General features: G+C 44.6%; 1 protein-coding gene across 1 annotated transcript in view; it reads right to left on the bottom strand.

Annotated features, from left to right (window-relative positions):
* Positions 1 to 1,584: 1,584 nt before the first annotated feature.
* LOC130293183 (uncharacterized) overlaps positions 1,585 to 18,661 on the bottom strand; it is a 294,563-nt gene continuing 277,486 nt past the window's right edge. The window contains exons 89-94 of the mRNA XM_056541664.1: positions 14,525 to 14,860; positions 13,394 to 13,509; positions 10,855 to 10,946; positions 8,866 to 8,983; positions 3,684 to 3,897; positions 1,585 to 2,347 (exon numbers count right to left, since the gene is read on the bottom strand). Coding sequence (XP_056397639.1) covers positions 3,721 to 3,897; positions 8,866 to 8,983; positions 10,855 to 10,946; positions 13,394 to 13,509; positions 14,525 to 14,860 — 839 coding nt within the window. The 3' untranslated portion in view covers positions 1,585 to 2,347; positions 3,684 to 3,720. The remainder of the gene's footprint in view (positions 2,348 to 3,683; positions 3,898 to 8,865; positions 8,984 to 10,854; positions 10,947 to 13,393; positions 13,510 to 14,524; positions 14,861 to 18,661) is intronic.

An 18,661-nucleotide genomic window follows, 5' to 3' on the forward strand; every position in this document is an offset into this window, starting at 1 on the left:
CCTCCCTTCTCTCCCCTACAGCTGACCTCCTGTGTATGATGACCTCTCTTCTCTCCCCTACAGCTGACCTTCTCTGTATGGTGGCCTCCTTTCTCTTCCCTACAGCTGACCTCCTGTGTATGGTGGCCTCCCTTCTCTTCCCTACAGCTGACCTCCTATGTCTGGCAGCCTCCCTTCTCTTCCCTACAGCTGACCTCCTGTGTATGGTGGCCTCCCTTCTCTTCCCAACAGCTGACCTCCTGTGCATGGTGGCCTCCCGTCTCTTCTCCGATAGATGACCTCCTGTGTATGGTGGCCTCCCGTCTCTTCTCCGATAGATGACCTCCTGTGTATGGTGGCCTCCTGTCTCTCCTCTGACAGATGACCTGCTGTGTATGGTGGCCTCCCATCTCTTCTCCGATAAATGACCTCTCATGTATGGTGGCCTCCCGTCTCTCCTCCGATAGATGACCTCCTGTGTATGGTGGCTTTCTCTCAAAAGCTGGCCCCTTATGTATGGTGGCATCTCTCCTCTCCCCGGACAGCTGATCCCATATGTATGGTGGCCTCCCGTCTCCCGTCAGCTGACCTCCTGTCTATGACGGCCTCCCTTCTATCCCTACAACTGACCTCCTGTGTAGGACGGCCTCCCTTCTATCCCTACAACTGACCTCCTGTGTATGAGGGCCTCCCTTCTATCCGTACAACTGACCTCCTGTGTATGACGGCCTCCCTTCTATCCCTACAACTGACCTCCTGTGTATAATGGCCTCCCTTCTATCCCTACAACTGACCTCCTGTGTATAATGGCCTCCCTTCTATCCCTACAACTGACCTCCTGTGAATGGCGGCCTCCCTTCTCTCCCCTACAGCTGACCTCCTGTGTATGACGACCTCTCTTCTCTCCCCTACAGCTGACCTCCTGTGTATGGTGGCCTCCCTTCTCTCCCTACAACTGACCTCCTGTGTATGACGGCCTCCCTTCTCTCCCCTACAGATGACCTCCTGTGTATGACGGCCTCCCTTCTCTCCCTACAGCTGACCTCCTGTGTATGACGACCTCTCTTCTCTCCCCTACAGCTGACCTCCTGTGTATGGTGGCCTCCCTTCTCTCCCTACAACTGACCTCCTGTGTATGGCGGCCTCCCTTCTCTCCCCTACAGCTGACCTCCTGTGTATGATGGCCTACCTTCTCTCCCTACAGCTGACCTCCTGTGTATGATGGCCTCCCTTCTCTCCCCTACAGCTGACCTCCTGTGTATGGCGGCCTCCCTTCTCTCCCTACAACTGACCTCCTGTGTATGACGGCCTCCCTTCTATCCCCTACAGCTGACCTCCTGTGTATGATGGCCTCCCTTCTCTCCCTACAGCTGACCTCCTGTGTATGGCGGCCTCCCTTCTCTCCCTACAACTGACCTCCTGTGTATGACGGCCTCCCTTCTATCCCCTACAACTGACCTCCTGTGTATGGCGGCCTCCCTTCTCTCCCTACAGCTGACCTCCTGTGTATGGCGGCCTCCCTTCTCTCCCCTTCAGCTGACCTCCTGTGTATGGCGGCCTCCCTTCTATCCCCTACAGCTGACCTCCTGTGTATGATGGCCTCCCTTCTCTCCCCTACAGCTGACCTCCTGTGTATGGCGGCCTCCCTTCTATCCCCTACAGCTGACCTCCTGTGTATGACGGCCTCCCTTCTCTCCCTACAACTGACCTCCTGTGTATGGCGGCCTCCCTTCTATCCCCTACAGCTGACCTCCTGTGTATGACGGCCTCCCTTCTCTCCCTACAACTGACCTCCTGTGTATGATGACCTCCCGGCTCTCAACTGCCCAATTCTTAAGATCTCAATGAGATAAGCCGCTGCCAGAGGAGTCCGGCAGTGACTGAATTACACTTTCTGTCCATTGTAAACACATACAAACATCAGAAGAAACTAACATGCATGGGCAGCCGCAGAGACTAGTAACAAATGTACTTAAATGCCAATATTTCCTAATGCATTGGATACTGCTGTAAAGTAAGAATAGAACAATGACCGTGTCCACATTCAGATTACATCATCTATTCCTTACTAATTAATGGCCTAAAATTTACAGTGAATATTAAGTGGACATCCAATAGGCCAGAAATTTTGGAACATGGCCCAGACAAGATTGTCACAATGTATCACAAAAAGAGTGTAACACATTACTAAGTTTTATTCACACATTAAAGGTAATAAAGGTAATAGAACAAAAACAACTATAAAAGGCGCCTGTGTTCCAGCTCCAACGAGTTCTGCGTGTTTTTCTCCCGTGCGCACTTGGCCGGTGGCTCCTGGATCGGGTTGTTGAGTTCAATGAACGTCTTATCTGATGTTTTTACTATTCACCTGGACAGATGAGAAGGAAGAAAGAAGCAGAAAGTGGAGAGGACGAGGCTACGTCACAGGTGGAGCTCTGCAGCGTCGGGGGATAGCTGTACAATGCTCAGGGGTCGGACACATCCACAAGAGATAGGTGGAGAAAGTAGTGTGCAAAACAGCTAAAAAAACAACAGTATATATACACACGACAACACAATGATAGAGCTATACTTATCTAGTCCTATCTGCACCGGCTGTAATCACGCCCCCTCAATGTGATTGACAGCCCTCTGCACCGCTCTGCTCTCTAAACAGACAGAGCAGAGTGACGGCGCGGGCCTTGCCGGGCTGTCAATCACTATGAGGGGGTGTGATGACAGCGCAGCAGATGGGACTAGATAAGTAAACCAGGTAAAAAACAGCAGTATATATACACGACAACACAATGATAGAATTGCCATAGACTTTGAATGAAACGTTGTCATGCATGCTCAACCCCAGTGATCATGCATTGAGGAGAAAAGGGGGGACTTCCAGTAGTCAGACATAAGCCATATACAGTAGTGGTCAGCAAACTGTGGACCTCCAGATGTTGCAAAACTACAACTCTCAGCATGCCCGGACAGCCGTTGGCTGTCCGGGCATGCTGGGAGTTGTAGTTTTGCAACATCTGAAGGGCAACAGTATGGAGACCACTGGTCTAGACTGAGGAAACTTTCAGCTGTGAAAAGTACAAGATCTGTTTGGGTTCACAGTCACTGACAGCAAGTAGAGATCTTGAAAATGGTAAGAAATTGAAATAACATAGAAAAGAACATTTGTTACCTAGAATGGTTAAAGGGAACCTGTAATCAGAATTTACCATCTATAAAGCAATGCGTTATATATGGTAAAATCGTCTTCCTCGTCATCCTTAGGCGACGTTACTGCTGGCAGGGATGGTGAGGATATGAAGTTAGAAAGTGTTCCCTGCCGGCCTCGTATATAGTTTCTTGGGCAGGGAGCTATACTTACCTAGTCCCATCTGCTGCTCTGTAATCACGCCCCCTTAATGTGATTGACAGCCCTCTACACCGCTCTGCTCCCTAAACAGACAGAGCAGAGCGACGGTGTGGGGCGTGCCGGGCTGTCAATCACATTAAGGGGGCGTGATTACAGCGCAGCAGATGGGACTAGGTAAGTATAGCTCCATGCCCAAGAAACTAGATACGGGGCCGGCGGGGGACACTTTCTAACTTCATATCCTCACCATCCCTGCCGGTAGTAACGTCCCCCAGGGATGGCGAGGAAGAAGACTTTACCATATATAATGCGTTGCCACACATTATATATGGTAAAAAATTATTCTAAGGCCAGAACCCACAGTTGCCTCCAAGTATCTACACTTGATGTCATAGATATCACTTATGGGTGTCAAAGTACTGGTGGTCACGTGATTTCCGGGCGGCAGAGGGTGTAGTGTCAGGACGATGCAGAGAAAGCAGCTCGGATTCTGTAGCGCTGATCTTCTCAGATGTGCGGCGCCTCTGTAGTTCCAGCAGTACGGCCAGGTCCCTCTTCTCTGACAACCTGTTAAACTACAGGAAATATCTCCATAAGTTTCAGAGAAAATGAATTACAGAAAAAAAAAGGACAGTCCTCGAGAACTCCCTATATTGGGGTCATCTGGAAAAGAGAGGAGATGGAGATATCAAGTATACTAGAAGATCGGGAGTACAGATAGATGGGACTGACGGAAGAACTAGCAGAAAAATAGAAGAAGAAAAAAAGCTAAATAAAGAAAAAAAGAGAGAAAGTGAAGTATAAAGTATGAGGTATAAAGAACAAAGTCAAAATAGAGATAGAGATAAAAAAAAAAAATATATATATATATATAGGGGGAGATTTATCAAAACCTGTGCAGAGGAAGAGTGGTGCAGTTGCCCATAGCAACCAATCAGATTGCTTCTTTCATTTTCCACAGGCCTCTAAAGAGGCCTGTGGAAAATGAAAGAAGCAATCTGATTGGTTGCTATGGGCAACTGCACCACTCTTCCTCTGCACAGGTTTTGATAAATCTCCCTCATAATGATTAAAAGGAGTAGTTAGACTGTACCCCATTTTAACACTTTGTTCTTTATACCTCATACTTTATACTTCCCTTTCTCTCTCTTTTTCTTTTTTCTTCTCCTATTTTTCTGCTAGTTCTTCCCAGTCTCCTAGTATACTTTATATCTACCAATACCAATATATACCAATATAGGGAGTTCTTGAGGACTGTATTTTTTGTTCTGTAATTCATTTATACTTTTTTGTTGGCACTTTGGGTTTTCAGTGCTACAGTTAACCTCACATTCTCTCCTATTCTAACCTGTTGTTGAGCTGCACACACCCCTCTTTCTGTCTATGCAAGATTCAGAGAAAACACTAGGCTACACGAGTTTCCTAGTGTGGTGGCCCAGTACGGGAGATGTTGGCTCGTACCCTTGCTGTCCTGTCAGGCAGCCTCCTCCAGTGTCCGCAGGGCCCCTTGCACCTGTTTCCCCCTGTACATATGTTCCACAGTGTATTGTATTATAAAATGTGTTGTTTGTGTGTTGGTCGTTAAGTGTTATGTCATATGATTGTTACCCAGGAGGTACCAGTGACCAGGTGATCTCAAGAGTGACCTATGGGCTCCCTGCTAGTCTCCCCCATATAAGCCCTGGGTGGAGCTTCTCTCTCTTCTGCACGGGTCCAGTGCAGTCTTGTCTAGTCTGTGTGTCCAGAGTGTTGGAGACCTCAGTCCAGTCCTGCAGCCACCATCAAGTCAAGTAAGATAAAGTCACAGCTTTATGAGTCAAGTCAAGTCAGTCCCTGTCATCTGTCAAGTCAGCATGGTCTGCATTCTATTGTCCAGTCCTACTACAAGTCCCAGCAAGCCCTTAAGGTCTCTGAGTCACTGGTCACCTCCTTGGGCCCTGGCTGAACTGTATAGACTTTACCATCTGTCTACCCTCAGTAAAGCTACTGTTGTCCGTAACTTGGCGTCAGAGTCTTTATTGCCCCCGTGCCTAGCCCAGGATCCAGCGGTATATCCTTGGGGGGTTATAGGCTAAACCACGCCCTGGCATCATGAGTGCAAGGGGTTAATGCCATCTACCCCTAGGGTAACAACATCTGCCCTCATCACACCCCGCTACCACACTAGAATCTTAATTGTGTTTCAAAGCTCCGTCCCTGCGGTGAGATTTCGGAGGTGACTAATGGAGTTGTGTACAGTTTTCCCATTAGAAGCTCAATGATATTATTAATATTATTATAATAGATGAGGTATGACATATTTTATTCCTTGTTATGTGAATGGCATTACTCACTAATTGTAACATCAAGTGAATAACTGAGCTTAGAGCAGAATGCAATAATTTTATATACAGGAAGGAACAGTGTAAACCGTGGGAACCCCTACATTTTTCGGTATATAGTGTAGTGGGGGAGGAGTTGCCCCGGTTCAGTTCATGCTGAGCACAAGTGTGGAAAGGAGGTGAAGTTGTGTGGAGACTCGGAGGGAAGCCTAAGAAAATATCACTTCTAAGGTCTACCAGACATTCTGCAAGTGTGGCCCCGTACAGCAGAAAGCCAATCCCTGGTGGAGAAAGTAATTGGACCTTGTCAGAACCCTAGCCGGCCTGGAGAATCATCAGTCTCTTATCTCAAGTCAGTATTATTAATCAATTGGGTGAGAAGCACCATAAGTCCGAGCAAGGCAACAGGGCTCCCAACGGGTTCCACTGCATCCCTTCCACTTTGCTCTATACTGTGTGTGTGATACCATCTGCACCCAGCTCAGTAATGACAGTTATCTGTAATCCGACATCGGTGTGTTTCTTTACTCCCCGTGTCTGGCCCAGGAGAAGCTGTCTCCACCTCGGACCGTGTATAGGCTAACGGTACCCTGGCGTCACGAAGTGATAAGGAATCCTTGCACCCCTGTGTCACCACATTTGCATCTGTGAATTGGGGCTTTTTTGGGGAAAAAAATGCTGAAACCTGCACACCTAAGACAGCTGGAGCAGTATAAGGCTGGGTTCACACAAAGGTTTGTATTTACGGTTCCCGTATACAGCTGGGAGGAGGGGTCGGGGCTTAATCGCGGCGCCCGCACTCAGCCGTATACGGGAACCGTATTTAATGCATGTCTAGGAGCTGACCGGAGTGAACCGCAGCCTTAGGTCGGCTGCTTTTTCAGCCGTATGCGGTTTCCCGACCGCAGGCAAAAACGTGGTCGACCACGTTTTTGCCTGCGGTCGGGAAACCGCATACGTCCGAAAACGCAGCCAACCGGAGGCTGCGGCTCACTCCGGTCGGCTCATAGACATGCATTAAATACGGTTCCCATATACGGCTGAGTGCGGGCGCCGCGATTAAGCCCCGCCCCCCTCCTCCCAGCCGTATACGGGAACCGTAAATACAAACCGTAGTGTGAACCTAGCCTAATCCAGAATATTCCCATAATCCGGTTCATATAAGGGTTCACCAGACTGAAGGCATAATGATGTCACTGGTGTTTTGCACATGTGTGAGTTCAGGACTCATATCTCATCGCTCTGTACCAGCAAATTTATTTTTATGTCATTTTATGACCGAGTTTGTAGTAAATTTTATTGGTTTCCAGTCCCTGCATTCAACGCTTGTTTACACAGAAATTTCTCTTCCCCATAAACAGAAATGATATTTCAGTGTTTATCCGTCATCTGGGGATAAGGACATATTCTTTCCTTTTGTGCCGCTCCTCAAAACTGGACTATTTCTGACACGTGGCCAGGACTGTGGCCTTCACCCACTTGATCTGTAGGTTCACACCCCACTCTTGTCTTATTGAATACTAGAATAGTATACTTAAAGGGGTATTCTGGTGTAAAACAATTTTTTTTTAATTAACTGGTTCCAGAAAGTTAGGGCTCATTCACACATTTACTCGAGTAATTCCTCGTTAATTCTCTGCTTGAAAAAATACAACATCTCTTCTTCCCATAGACCTTGATGTATTTTGCTCGCAGAATTTCACGGCAGAATTCTTCTCCGCTTGAAGAATGAGCATGCAAATTCTTCAAGCAGAATCCCAAAAAATTCTGCCCAACACTGTTTTCAAGCGGAATTTGCGTGAAAATTCTGGGCAAAAAAATTTATTTGAATTCTAATTGGTGGTTGTCGGCCAGCAAAAAAATAAATAAAAATGTTCCCTCCTATATTTCCACTCTGAATTCCGCGTCAATTCTGCGAGGAGAAAAAAAAACTGAAATTCCGCGACGGAACTTTTAAGCGAGAATTCCTCGCCAATTCCTCAGTGTGAACGGGGCCTTAAACAAATTTGTGAATTACTTCTATTTAAAACCTTAATCCTTCTAGTACTTCTCAGCTGCTGTATACTAGAGAGGAAGATCTTTTCTTTTTGAATTTCTTTTCTGTCTGACCACAATGCAATTTATCTATCTATCTCATATCTATCTATCTATTTATCTATCTCATATCTATCTATCTCATATCTATCTATCTATCTATCTCATAGCTATCTATCTATCTATCTATCTCATATCTATCTTATATCTATCTATCTCTCATATCTATCTATCTATCTCATATCTATCTCATATCTATCTATTCCTCTCATATCTATCTTATATCTATCTATCTCTCATATCTATCTATCTCTATCTATCTCATATCTATCTATCTATCTCATATCTAGCTCATATCTATCTATCCCTCTCATATCTATCTTATATCTATCTATCTCTCATATCTATCTATCTCTATCTATCTCATATCTATCTATCTATCTCACATCTAGCTCATATCTATCTATCTCATATGTATCTATCTATCTATCTCTATCTATCTCATATCTATCTATCTATCTAGTAATCCAAAGAGAAACAGCACTCCCTTGAGCTCAATATCCGTGGGTGCACGCAGAACCAGACCTTGGTCAGAGGTCCCAATTCACAGAAAGTTCATATAAATCCACAGCACACAGGTCCAATATGGTGAAAAAGAAAAAACTTTATTCCATCATGATGGAATAAAGTTTTTTCTTTTTCACCATATTGGACCTGTGTGCTGCGGATTTATATGAACTATCTATCTATCTATCTATCTATCTATCTATCTATCTCATATCTATCCATCTATCTCATATCTATCTCATTTCTATCTATCTCATATCTATCTCATTTCTATCTATCTCATATCTATCTATCTATCTCATATCTATCTATCTCATATCTATCCATCTCATATCTATCCATCTATCTCATATCTATCCATCTATCTCATATCTATCTATCTATCTATCTATCTATCTATCTATCTATCTATCTATCTCATATCTATCTATCTCATCTCATATCTATCTCTCTATCTATCTCATATTTATCTCTATCTCATATCTATCTAATATCTATCTATCTATCTATCTCATATCTACCTATCTAAAGCTACACTTTAACCCATTAAGCCATTAACTCCTTTTAATGAAACGACGGGCAGTAAATAACGGACATAACCCATAGATATCTCTCATTCACCTGCACAGCCTTCCGGTCTGAATTCTCTACTTTGGGATTTTCTCTGAGACGTTCCGAATTCTTCACAAACACATTTTCCATGATTGTGTGCTTCTTAAACTTGTTGTAAAATTCACAGCTGGTAAAAGATGAAATAACGTAAATATGGTAAAAAGATTAAAAAAATAACATAAATGTGTATATGGCGACTAAGGTCTGAACTGAAAGGACATAAAGACGCTGCAGGGAATTGTTTTTTTTTTTTTACATGAACAGTAAAGTAACATTTTATTTTCCAAGCCTCCAAAAATGGGGAGATTTATCGAAACCTGTGCAAAGGGAAAGTTGCCCAGTTGTCCATAGCAACCAATCAGATCGCTGCTTTCATTTTTGAAAAGGCCTCTGTAAAATGAAAGAAGCGAGCTGATTGGTTGCTATGGACAACTGGGCAACTTTTCCTCTGGACAGGTTTTAATAAATCTCCCCAAAAATCTCTATACCCTGCCTAAATGTCTTATTATGAAGCACTTGTACTTCTAATAGAGCAGTGTGGATGGGAGGGCATGATGGGAGTTGTAGCTTTGTAACAATAGAGCAGTATTCCCCGACCTGTGGCTCTCAAACATTGCAAAACTACAACTCCCATCATGACCTGACAAACTTCAGCTGTCAGAGCATGATGAGAGTAGAAGCTTTGCAACAATACAGTAGTGTACAACAACCTGCGGCTCTTTGGCCATTGCAAAACTACAACTCCCATCATACCGTGAGAGTTACAGACCACCAGAATACCAACCCTGTGTAATGCATCATCTGGACGAGAGATTTTACAGTACAGCACCTGTGGTGCCGATCAATGTGGGAATATGTCTGGTTTCCCACTAATAGCACTTCAGTGAGTGGTGTTCCACCTGTTAAAGGGGTACTCCAAAGGATAGGGGATGAGATGCCTGATCGTGGGGGTCCCGACACTGGGGACCCCTGGGATCTTCCACACCACACCCTATTAGAATCAGCCCCCTGAGCGTGCTCGCTACGGGTCTGATTACTGGCTCCGGGGTCTGATTCTAACGGGGTGAGGCGTGGAAGATCACAGGGGTCCCCAGTGTCGGGACCCCTGCGATCAGGCATCTTATCCCCTATCCTTTCTATAGGGGATAAGATATCTTAGCGCCGGAGTACCCCTTTAACATGATGTGAACAGGCATATAGTGCATGTAATTTTAAAACTCACCTTGAACACCATTAATTTGCTTTTGTTTTGTTTAATATTTATCAATATCTATCAAGAGTTACGTTTTAGGGAATCCTACCATATAGGGAAATCTGTGCTCCAGGCCAAGTGCTCTGGGGTAATTGTGTTTCATAGTTAATTAGATCCCGGATTGCCCTTTGGGGTATTTGTGATCTGTTACCTTAAGAAAACTATTGTTGCTAAGGGCCTTGTTGTTGAGGGGAGTATGCAGAGGTGAACATGTGACTTAATTGCCCAATGGGGTCTCTCTAAATAGACCCCTTATATACTGTAGTTAGGGATCAGAGTTCAGTGTTGAGCTGAGGTACAGTTTGGTGAGGAGTGAAGTCTATGAGGTGAATCTGAAAGGAGGCCTGAGGCCTAGTCCAGCAACCACACATCTACTACAAGTCAACCCCACTACTGAGGTGAAAGTCAAAGCTTTGCGTTCAGCCTACAGTCTTGGGGATATTATACAAGTCAAGTCAGCAAGTTAGTCAAGTCCAAGTCTCTAAAGTATAACGTGGACTGAATCAGCACAATCAACTATAAGTCCCAGCAAGCCGATAAGCTTTCCTAAGTTCACCCTGGCGTAACGGATCTTTCCAACTTCAGTAAAGCAAGCCAGTTAACCGTAACCTTGCGTCGGAGTGATTATTTGCCCCGCACCTGGCACAGGTGAAGCTGGCCTACCTCGGGTGGTGTATAGGTCAACCATGCCCTGGCGTCATGATAAGGTTAATTACACATTACCCCATCCGATACCACAAACCTACCTCCGCTGTTTATTATAATGATCTGGTATCTTGTGAATCATCAGAAGGTCTCTGAGAGCAGCTTTCATGTCCGGCTGTCTCTCCTCCTTGTCCTATAACAAGAAGTTCAATGTGAGGATCATATATAATGGAATAAATGTACAGGCCGAAAGGCAGGGACGTGTACAGACATTTAGGAGGACAGAGCCTGAACAGACAAAAGGGCACTTCTCATAATTATTTATATAAATGCCCACATAATGATGTCAGACTGCCCAGCACTGCCCAGGACACTTTTAGGAGGAACATCAAAAGGGCAGGGACTCAAGCCTCCTTTCTAATCAACCTTTTATTTTATGCTGCGAAAAATCTGCTGAGCAGTGAGCCTTATTGCAGACACAGAGCTGGAGCGGGGAAAGTCCTGCGTCGGCTCCTAGCGCATACACAGCACATTTCCCTCTGCTTGGCAGATTTCTAACAGCGTCCAATACGCTGTGTGGTGACACAGGGGTGCAAAGTGTACTGGTCAGTTCGTGATGCCAGGGCACCGTTAGCTTATACACGGTCCGAGGTGGAGACAGCTTCTACTGGGCCAGGCACGGGGGAAAGGGGGTAAGAAACACACCGATGCCGGGTTATGGATAACTGTCTTACTGAGCAGGTGTAGATGGTATTACACACAGTATGGAGCGGAGTAGAAGGGATGCAGTGTAACCCTTGGGATCCCTGTTGCCTTGCTGGGACTTATGGTGCTTTTCACTCACTTGAATTATATAGAATTTTAGATTAGGGGATATCCCCCGCTGACTCGGCTTCTTACAAGGTCCAGTTACTCACTCCGCAAGGGTTTTACTCACCGCTGCACAGGGAACACTTGCAGAATGGCGGGGCTGACTCCAGACTGGGGCAACTCCTCCCCCACCCCTACACTATATACAGGACAATTTAGGGGTCCCATTGGGCATCAGGGGTCACCTGGTTACTACTGCATCTCTCTCTGAAAGGTTCAGTGCATACATAATACAAAGAATACAGTGAATAGAGTAAATATAATAAAGTGCATGAACATGATAAACATTATAACAGTGGGCCCAACACAAGAACAGCAGGCATGCCCGAGGAGATCCGCAGCCCACAGGACAGCTCTTGGTGCTGGGACACCACAGCTGTGTACCCTACCCTAATAGTACGATGCTGACTAAACTGACAGCTGCTATATCTGTATGCATCCCAATATGGAACCAGTAAAAAAAACTCATCCCATAAAAAAAAAAAAAAAAAAAAAAAAAAAACAAGCTCTCATATGGCTACATTGATGGTAAAATAAAATAATTTTAGGCTTTTGGAAAGTGGATATTTAAAAAAAATTTTTTTTAAATTGCTTCCAGAAGTGGTAAAAAGTATATACAATGGCTCTAGTGTCTTCTCCAACCAGTATGCCCAGTTCACCCATATTGTGCTTGGGGCTCATAATGCTTTACCAAAACCTTAGTTTATGTAAGAAAATATTTATTAATTGGAATTTCCCACTTTGCAGGTTTTCCCTTTGGGGCAGTTTCAGCAGAAACTGTATAGATCAATGAGTATCTTCTACATACTAAGCAACTGTACAATTACTGTATGTCAGAAGCCGCCTGCGTTACTTGCATAGAACATATAATAACTATACAAAACCGTACTTTTCCACCAAGAGGGTCAAGTGGCACCGAGGTCCTTGGGTACCAACATTGATGTCCTATAGTACAGATAGATGTCTGGTGAGGGCTCGCAATTGTCAGGGCTGGCCCTACAATGGGTTCCGCTGGGTCCATCGGACCCAGGCAAAACCTTCACCGGGGCAGTAAATTGCCGTCCCGAGAAGATTTTTGACCCCTTCGTGACCCAAGTGCCGCACAGGGTGTATGGAGCAGACTCATGACTCATGCCCGCTCCATACCTAGTGGCCCCCAGCTGATTTCAGTAGCTGGGGGCCACCGCTAATAGCCGGCATGCAGTGATCGCCACAGCCGACTATTAACCCTTTAGATTGCCACTGTCAAAGCTGACAGCGACATTTAAAGGGAGATTTAAACCATCCCTGGTGGTCCAGTGGGGTGGATCACCCCCCAGAAGAGCCATGGACTGGGACAGAAGGAAAGGTAAGAGGTGGCCGGCTTACCTTTCCTTCTGTCCCGGTCCATGGCTCTTCATTTGATAGAGGCTGGCTACACCAGGCTCTACCAAATGATCCTAGAGCACACAGATCAATGAAGTTCTATGGAACGTCATTGATCTGTATCTACTGATTCTTCCTAAAAGTCCCCTAAGGGACCAATAAAGTGTAAAAAAAAAAAGGTTAATAAAGTTAATGAAAAAAAAAAAAAAAAAGAAAGATTCACTCCTGCACACAGGCAGCACAATGTCTTGGGCCGGCCCTACCAATTGCCATTAGCACCCACTCATCCTCCTTGTTATTTCTTTTTATGTTATTTGTCGTTGTATTGGTTCTTCGTATATTCTAAATGTTATGTTTTTCCTTACACTTGGTCTTACACATTGCAGACATCGTGGCCTGACTTACCGTAAGTGCCCCTGTTGTCTCTGCACCCCAGGACTGGAAGAAAGCTTGGGATATTGCCCTGAGAGCTCCATTCATGCACTGTAGATATTTAACAGTAATAGGGGTTTTTTGCAGCCCTAAAATAGAGAGAGAGAACAAAGAATTGCATTTATTGCATGTAGGGAAAGGAGAAATTTTTTTCCTGTTAAAAACAATACGTAAAAGATGTATCATGCAGATTGGGATACAAACTTGCCTTCCTGGTTTGCCAAAAACACTAGTATGGCCAATGTTTGCAGACTGGGGGAATGTGTAGCTGGAAGTTGCAATCCCTCCCCTAGGAAAACGCACCAACCAAACATCTGGCACACTATAATTAATAGCCTGGGGGGTTCTAATACTATGTAAGTAGCATGGTGTAGTATACCGTTTATACTCGAGTATAAGCCGACCCGAATATAAGCCGAGGCCCCTAATTTCACCCCAAAAACCCAGGAAAAGTTATTGACTCGACTATAAGCCTAGGGTGTCATCATTCAGACCCCGTCATCATCTAGTGACTCGGACTAGTGATGTTGCCTTGACGATGACGCACAGGGACGTTCATGCACGTCCCTGTGCGTCGTCGTCAAGACTACGTCACTAGTCCGGGGCCGGGCCCGGAGAAGAGGGCCCCCCGGGTGAAAATGGACAGCCTGGAACGACTAACCCTCCCCACCGGACAGTCCCTGCAGCATAGACCCGGACCAGCTCACCCTTCCTTCCCACCGAAGGGAGGTGAGTAGAAAACTAAAGGGGGTGTCTGGATGATGACGAAGGCCGCCGTGGTCTTAAACTTGCGGACCTCCAGAGGTTTCAAAACTACAACTCCCAGCATGCCCGGACAGCCGATGGCTGTCCGGGCATGCTGGGAGTTGTAGTTTTGCACCATCTTGAGGTCCCCCGGTTGAAGACCACTGAGAAGGGATTGACAGTCGGAGAGTTCACTTGAGTATAAGCCGAGGGGGGCGTTTTCAGCACGTAAAATCGGCTTATACTCGAGTATATACGGTAATTGATTTGTTTGGCCCTTGCTATACCTGTATGCCAAAGACCATCACATTTTACAATGGCGTCATCCGTTAACATCAATGGGTTCATGGCCTCTGTTACCTGTCCTGATCTGGGCCACCGCATGCACAATGATCCCCGCCAGCTCCCCGACATGATCCAGGCACGAGGATGGCACAAACAAAACTTTGTTTTCTGTATCATAATAGGAGTCTCCAAGATGTAGATCATCCTCCAGCTGCCTAGGACTTTGGACTCTTGGAATTGTCTGAGCTACAAGAAGTAGTAGAGGATATTGGGAGCAGCCATGACATACAAGATGGAGGAGTGAGGAGCCAAACCGGAACACAACGAGCTGGCGGGGGGAGAGCTGGCTCATGTCCATTGGAACCAGATTGCCAGAGAATACTGGTACCCAACTTTCCTTAACTTCTTGTTCTGGAAAAAAAAAAAAAAACATAAGTTGAATATTGAGTAATAGGGCTGTGGCATCAGGTTCCATTCACACAATGCTTTTTTTTTTTTTTGCCTTTCCCTGAAACTTTGGGGAAAAAAATTGGGGTGTCTGAAATCCAACATGCCCGATATTTCTCTGCCCTAAATATGCCCTTAGGGGAGAGTCAGGAGGCCTTCATAATTATAAGATGGCCGTCTGGGCTTAAATTTCCAGTTTTGGCCAACATTATCTAATATGCATGGCCAGCTTTACTTCACAGAACCACGTTCACAAATCTAAACCGATTGGGCTACAAGGCTGAACTAGCTATATTTAAAGGGGTACTCCGGTGGAAAACTTTTTTTTTTTTCTAAATCAACTGGTTCTAGAAAGTTAAACAGATTTGTAAATTAGTATCCAATAGGAGAAAGAAGCGGAGCACTCACCAGACCTTGAATGCAGGTAGACTTTATTGATCCGAACGATCAAAGGCACATCGGGGGGGGGGGGGGGGGGGGGGGGAGAGGTGGTACAGACAGGGGAGTGTGACTTAGAAACGCAACGGTCCGTCACCGAGAGGATACCCCCGCGTCTCTAAGTCACACTCCCCTGTCTGTACCACCTCTCCCCCCCGATGTGCCTTTGATCGTTCGGATTAATAAAGTCTATCTGCATTCAAGGTCTGGTGAGTGCTCCGCTTCTTTCTCCTATTGGATACCTGTTTATATCGTCTATCAGCGTAGCAGCACCTGTATGTACCTCCAGCAGTTGCAAGGGGAGTAGTCATAAAGGGTCCCAGTCTTTCCTGTCCTCAAGATACAGAGAGTGGTGCCGAGCTTCCTTCGTTATATATATCTACCTGGATTTGTAAATTACTTCTATTAAAAAATTGTAATCCTTCCAGTACTTATTAGCTGCTAAATACTACAGAGGAAATTCTTTTCTTTTTGGAACACAGTGCTCTATGCTGACATTATGATCACAGTGCTCTCTGCTGACATCTCTGTCCATTTTAGGAACTGTCCAGAGCAGCATATGTTTTCTATGGGGATTTTCTCCTACTCTGGACAGTTCTTAAAATGGACAGAGGTGTCAGCAGAGAGCACTGTGGTCATGATGTCAGCAGAGATCTCTGTGTTCCAAAAAGTAAATAATTTCCTATGTAGTACTGGAAGGATTAAGATTTTTTAATAGAAGTAATTTACAAATCTGTTTAACTTTCTGGCCCCAGTTGATTAAAAAAAAAAAAAAAGCTTTCTACCGGCGTACCCCTTTAAAGGGATAAAAACAATTTTTTTTTTAAATCAACTGGTGCTAGAAAGTAAAACAGATTTGTAAATTACTTCTATTTAAAAATCTTAATCCTTCCAGCACTTAGCTGCTGTATGCTCCAGAGGAAGTTGTGAAGTTTTTTCCAGTCTGACCTCTGGTCATGTCAGGAACTGTCAAGAGAAAGAGCCAATCCCCACAGCAAACCTCTCCTGCTCTAAACAGTTCCTTACATGAACAGAGGTGTCAGCAGAGAGCACAGTGGTCAGACAGAAAATAAATTAAAAAAGAAAAGAACTTCCTCTGGAGAATACAGCAACTGATAAGTACTGGATGGATTAAGGTTTTTAGATAGAAGTAATTTACAAATCTGTTTAACTTTCAGGCATTGGAGTACCCCTTTAAGACAGAACTAATGTATGCATGTGTGTATATAAAGTCCCTATGTCTGTTACACACCTTTTGGATTTGGATTGTCAGGCACAGGAGCTTACTTCATAAGATTGAAGACGAACCACCTTGTGTGTTTGCATGTAATATAAGTGAAAAGCACTGAGAGCAGTGAATGCATGGAATAGCCTTCCTGCAACAGTGGAGCTGAAAACTCCTAGATGAAAAAACACCAGAGTCCATCAAGTTCAACCTATATCCCTAATGAGTCCCTACTGAGTTGATCCAGAGGAAGGCAAAAAAAACCCTCATACTAGAGGTAAAAATTTCTTCCCGACTCCAAATATGGCATCAGAATAAATCCCTGGATCAACGTTCTGTCCCTATAAATCTAATATACGTAACCAGCGATGTTATTATTCTCCAAAAATGCATTCAGACCCTTTTTAAATTCTTTTACAGAGTTCACCATGACCCCCTCCTCAGACAGAGAATTCCACAGTCTCACTGCTCTTACAGTAAAGAACCCCGTCTGTGCTTGTGTAGAAACCTTCTTTCCTCTAGACGTAGAGGATTCCCCTTGTTATTGATACAGTCCTGGGTATAAATAGATCATGGAGAGATCTCTGTACTGTCCCCCGATATATTTATACATAGTTATTAGTCTTCTTTTTTCTAAACTAAATAACCCTAATTCTGATAATCTTTCTGGGTACTGTAGTCCTCCCATTCCCCGTATTACTCTGGTTGCCCGTCTTTGAACCCTCTCCAGCTCCACTATATCTTTCTTGTACACTGGTGCCCAGTACTGTACACAGTATTCTATGTGTGGTCTGACCAGTACTGTACACAGTATTCTATGTGTGGTCTGACTAGTGATTTGTACAGTGGTAGAATTATTTCCTTGTCGTGGGCATCTATGCCCCTATTGATGCCCCCCATAATTTTATTTGCCTTGGCAGCAGCTGCCGACACTGGTCACTACAGCTTAATTTACTATTTACTTAGACTCCTAAGTCCTTTTCCACGTCAGTTGTCCCAAGTGTTCTCTCATTTAATACATAATCCCAGCCCGGATTTTTCCTCCCCATGTGCATTACCTTACATTTATCAGTGCTGAACCTCATCTGCCACTTCTCAGCCCAAACCTCCAACCTATCCAGATCCATTTGTAATAGTGCACTGTCCTCTATTGTGTTTTCCACTTTACAGAGTTTAGTATCATCTGCAAAGATTGCTACTTTATTATTCAACCCCTCCACAAGGTCATTAATGAATATATTAAATAGAACAGGACCCAAGACGGACCCCTGTGGTCCCCACTTGTAACAGTCACCCAATCAGAATAAGTACCATTAATAACAACCCTCTGTTTCCTATCACTGAGCCAGTTACTTACCCACTTACACACATTCTCCCCCAGCCAAATTCCTCTCATTTTATGCACCAACCTTTTATGTGGCACCGTATCAAATGCTTTGGAAAAAATCAAGATATACGACATCCAGCGATTGCCCCTGGTCCAGTCTGGAGCTCACCTCCTCATAAAAGCTGATCAGATTAGTTTGACAGGACCGATCCCTCATAAAGCCATGCTGATATGGGGTCATATATTTATTTTTATCAAGATACTCCAAAATAGCATCTCTTTTACATACAATTTACATACAACGGAGGTTAAACTAACAGGCCTATAATTCCCAGGCTCACCTTTTGATCCCTTTTTGAATACTGGCACCACATTTGCTATGTGCCAGTCCTGGGGAACTGTCCCTGTCACTACAGAGTCCCTGAATATTAAAAATAGGGGTCTGTCTATTACATTACTTAAAGGGGTACTCCTGAGGAAACATTTTTTGTTAAATGAACTGGTGCCAGAAAACAGATTTGTAAATTACTTCTATTTAAAAAACCAATTTCACCATTTCCAATGATTGGATCTGACGAAGAGGGGGTCTTCGCCCATTGAAACGCGTTATCCCTTTGTTACTACATGTGCGAATAAAGACTCTTTTCTTCATGCTATACCCGAGTCCGTGGATTACAATTTCACACCTCTCGCTGGAAACGAGCGCTACCAAGCACCGCTCTTTTGTGGATCCGGGATTCCACTTTCCTTCTCCTCATATTAGATAAGGATAGGC

Source organism: Hyla sarda, chromosome 10, assembly GCF_029499605.1.
Source record: "Hyla sarda isolate aHylSar1 chromosome 10, aHylSar1.hap1, whole genome shotgun sequence".
Lineage (NCBI taxonomy): Eukaryota > Metazoa > Chordata > Amphibia > Anura > Hylidae > Hyla > Hyla sarda.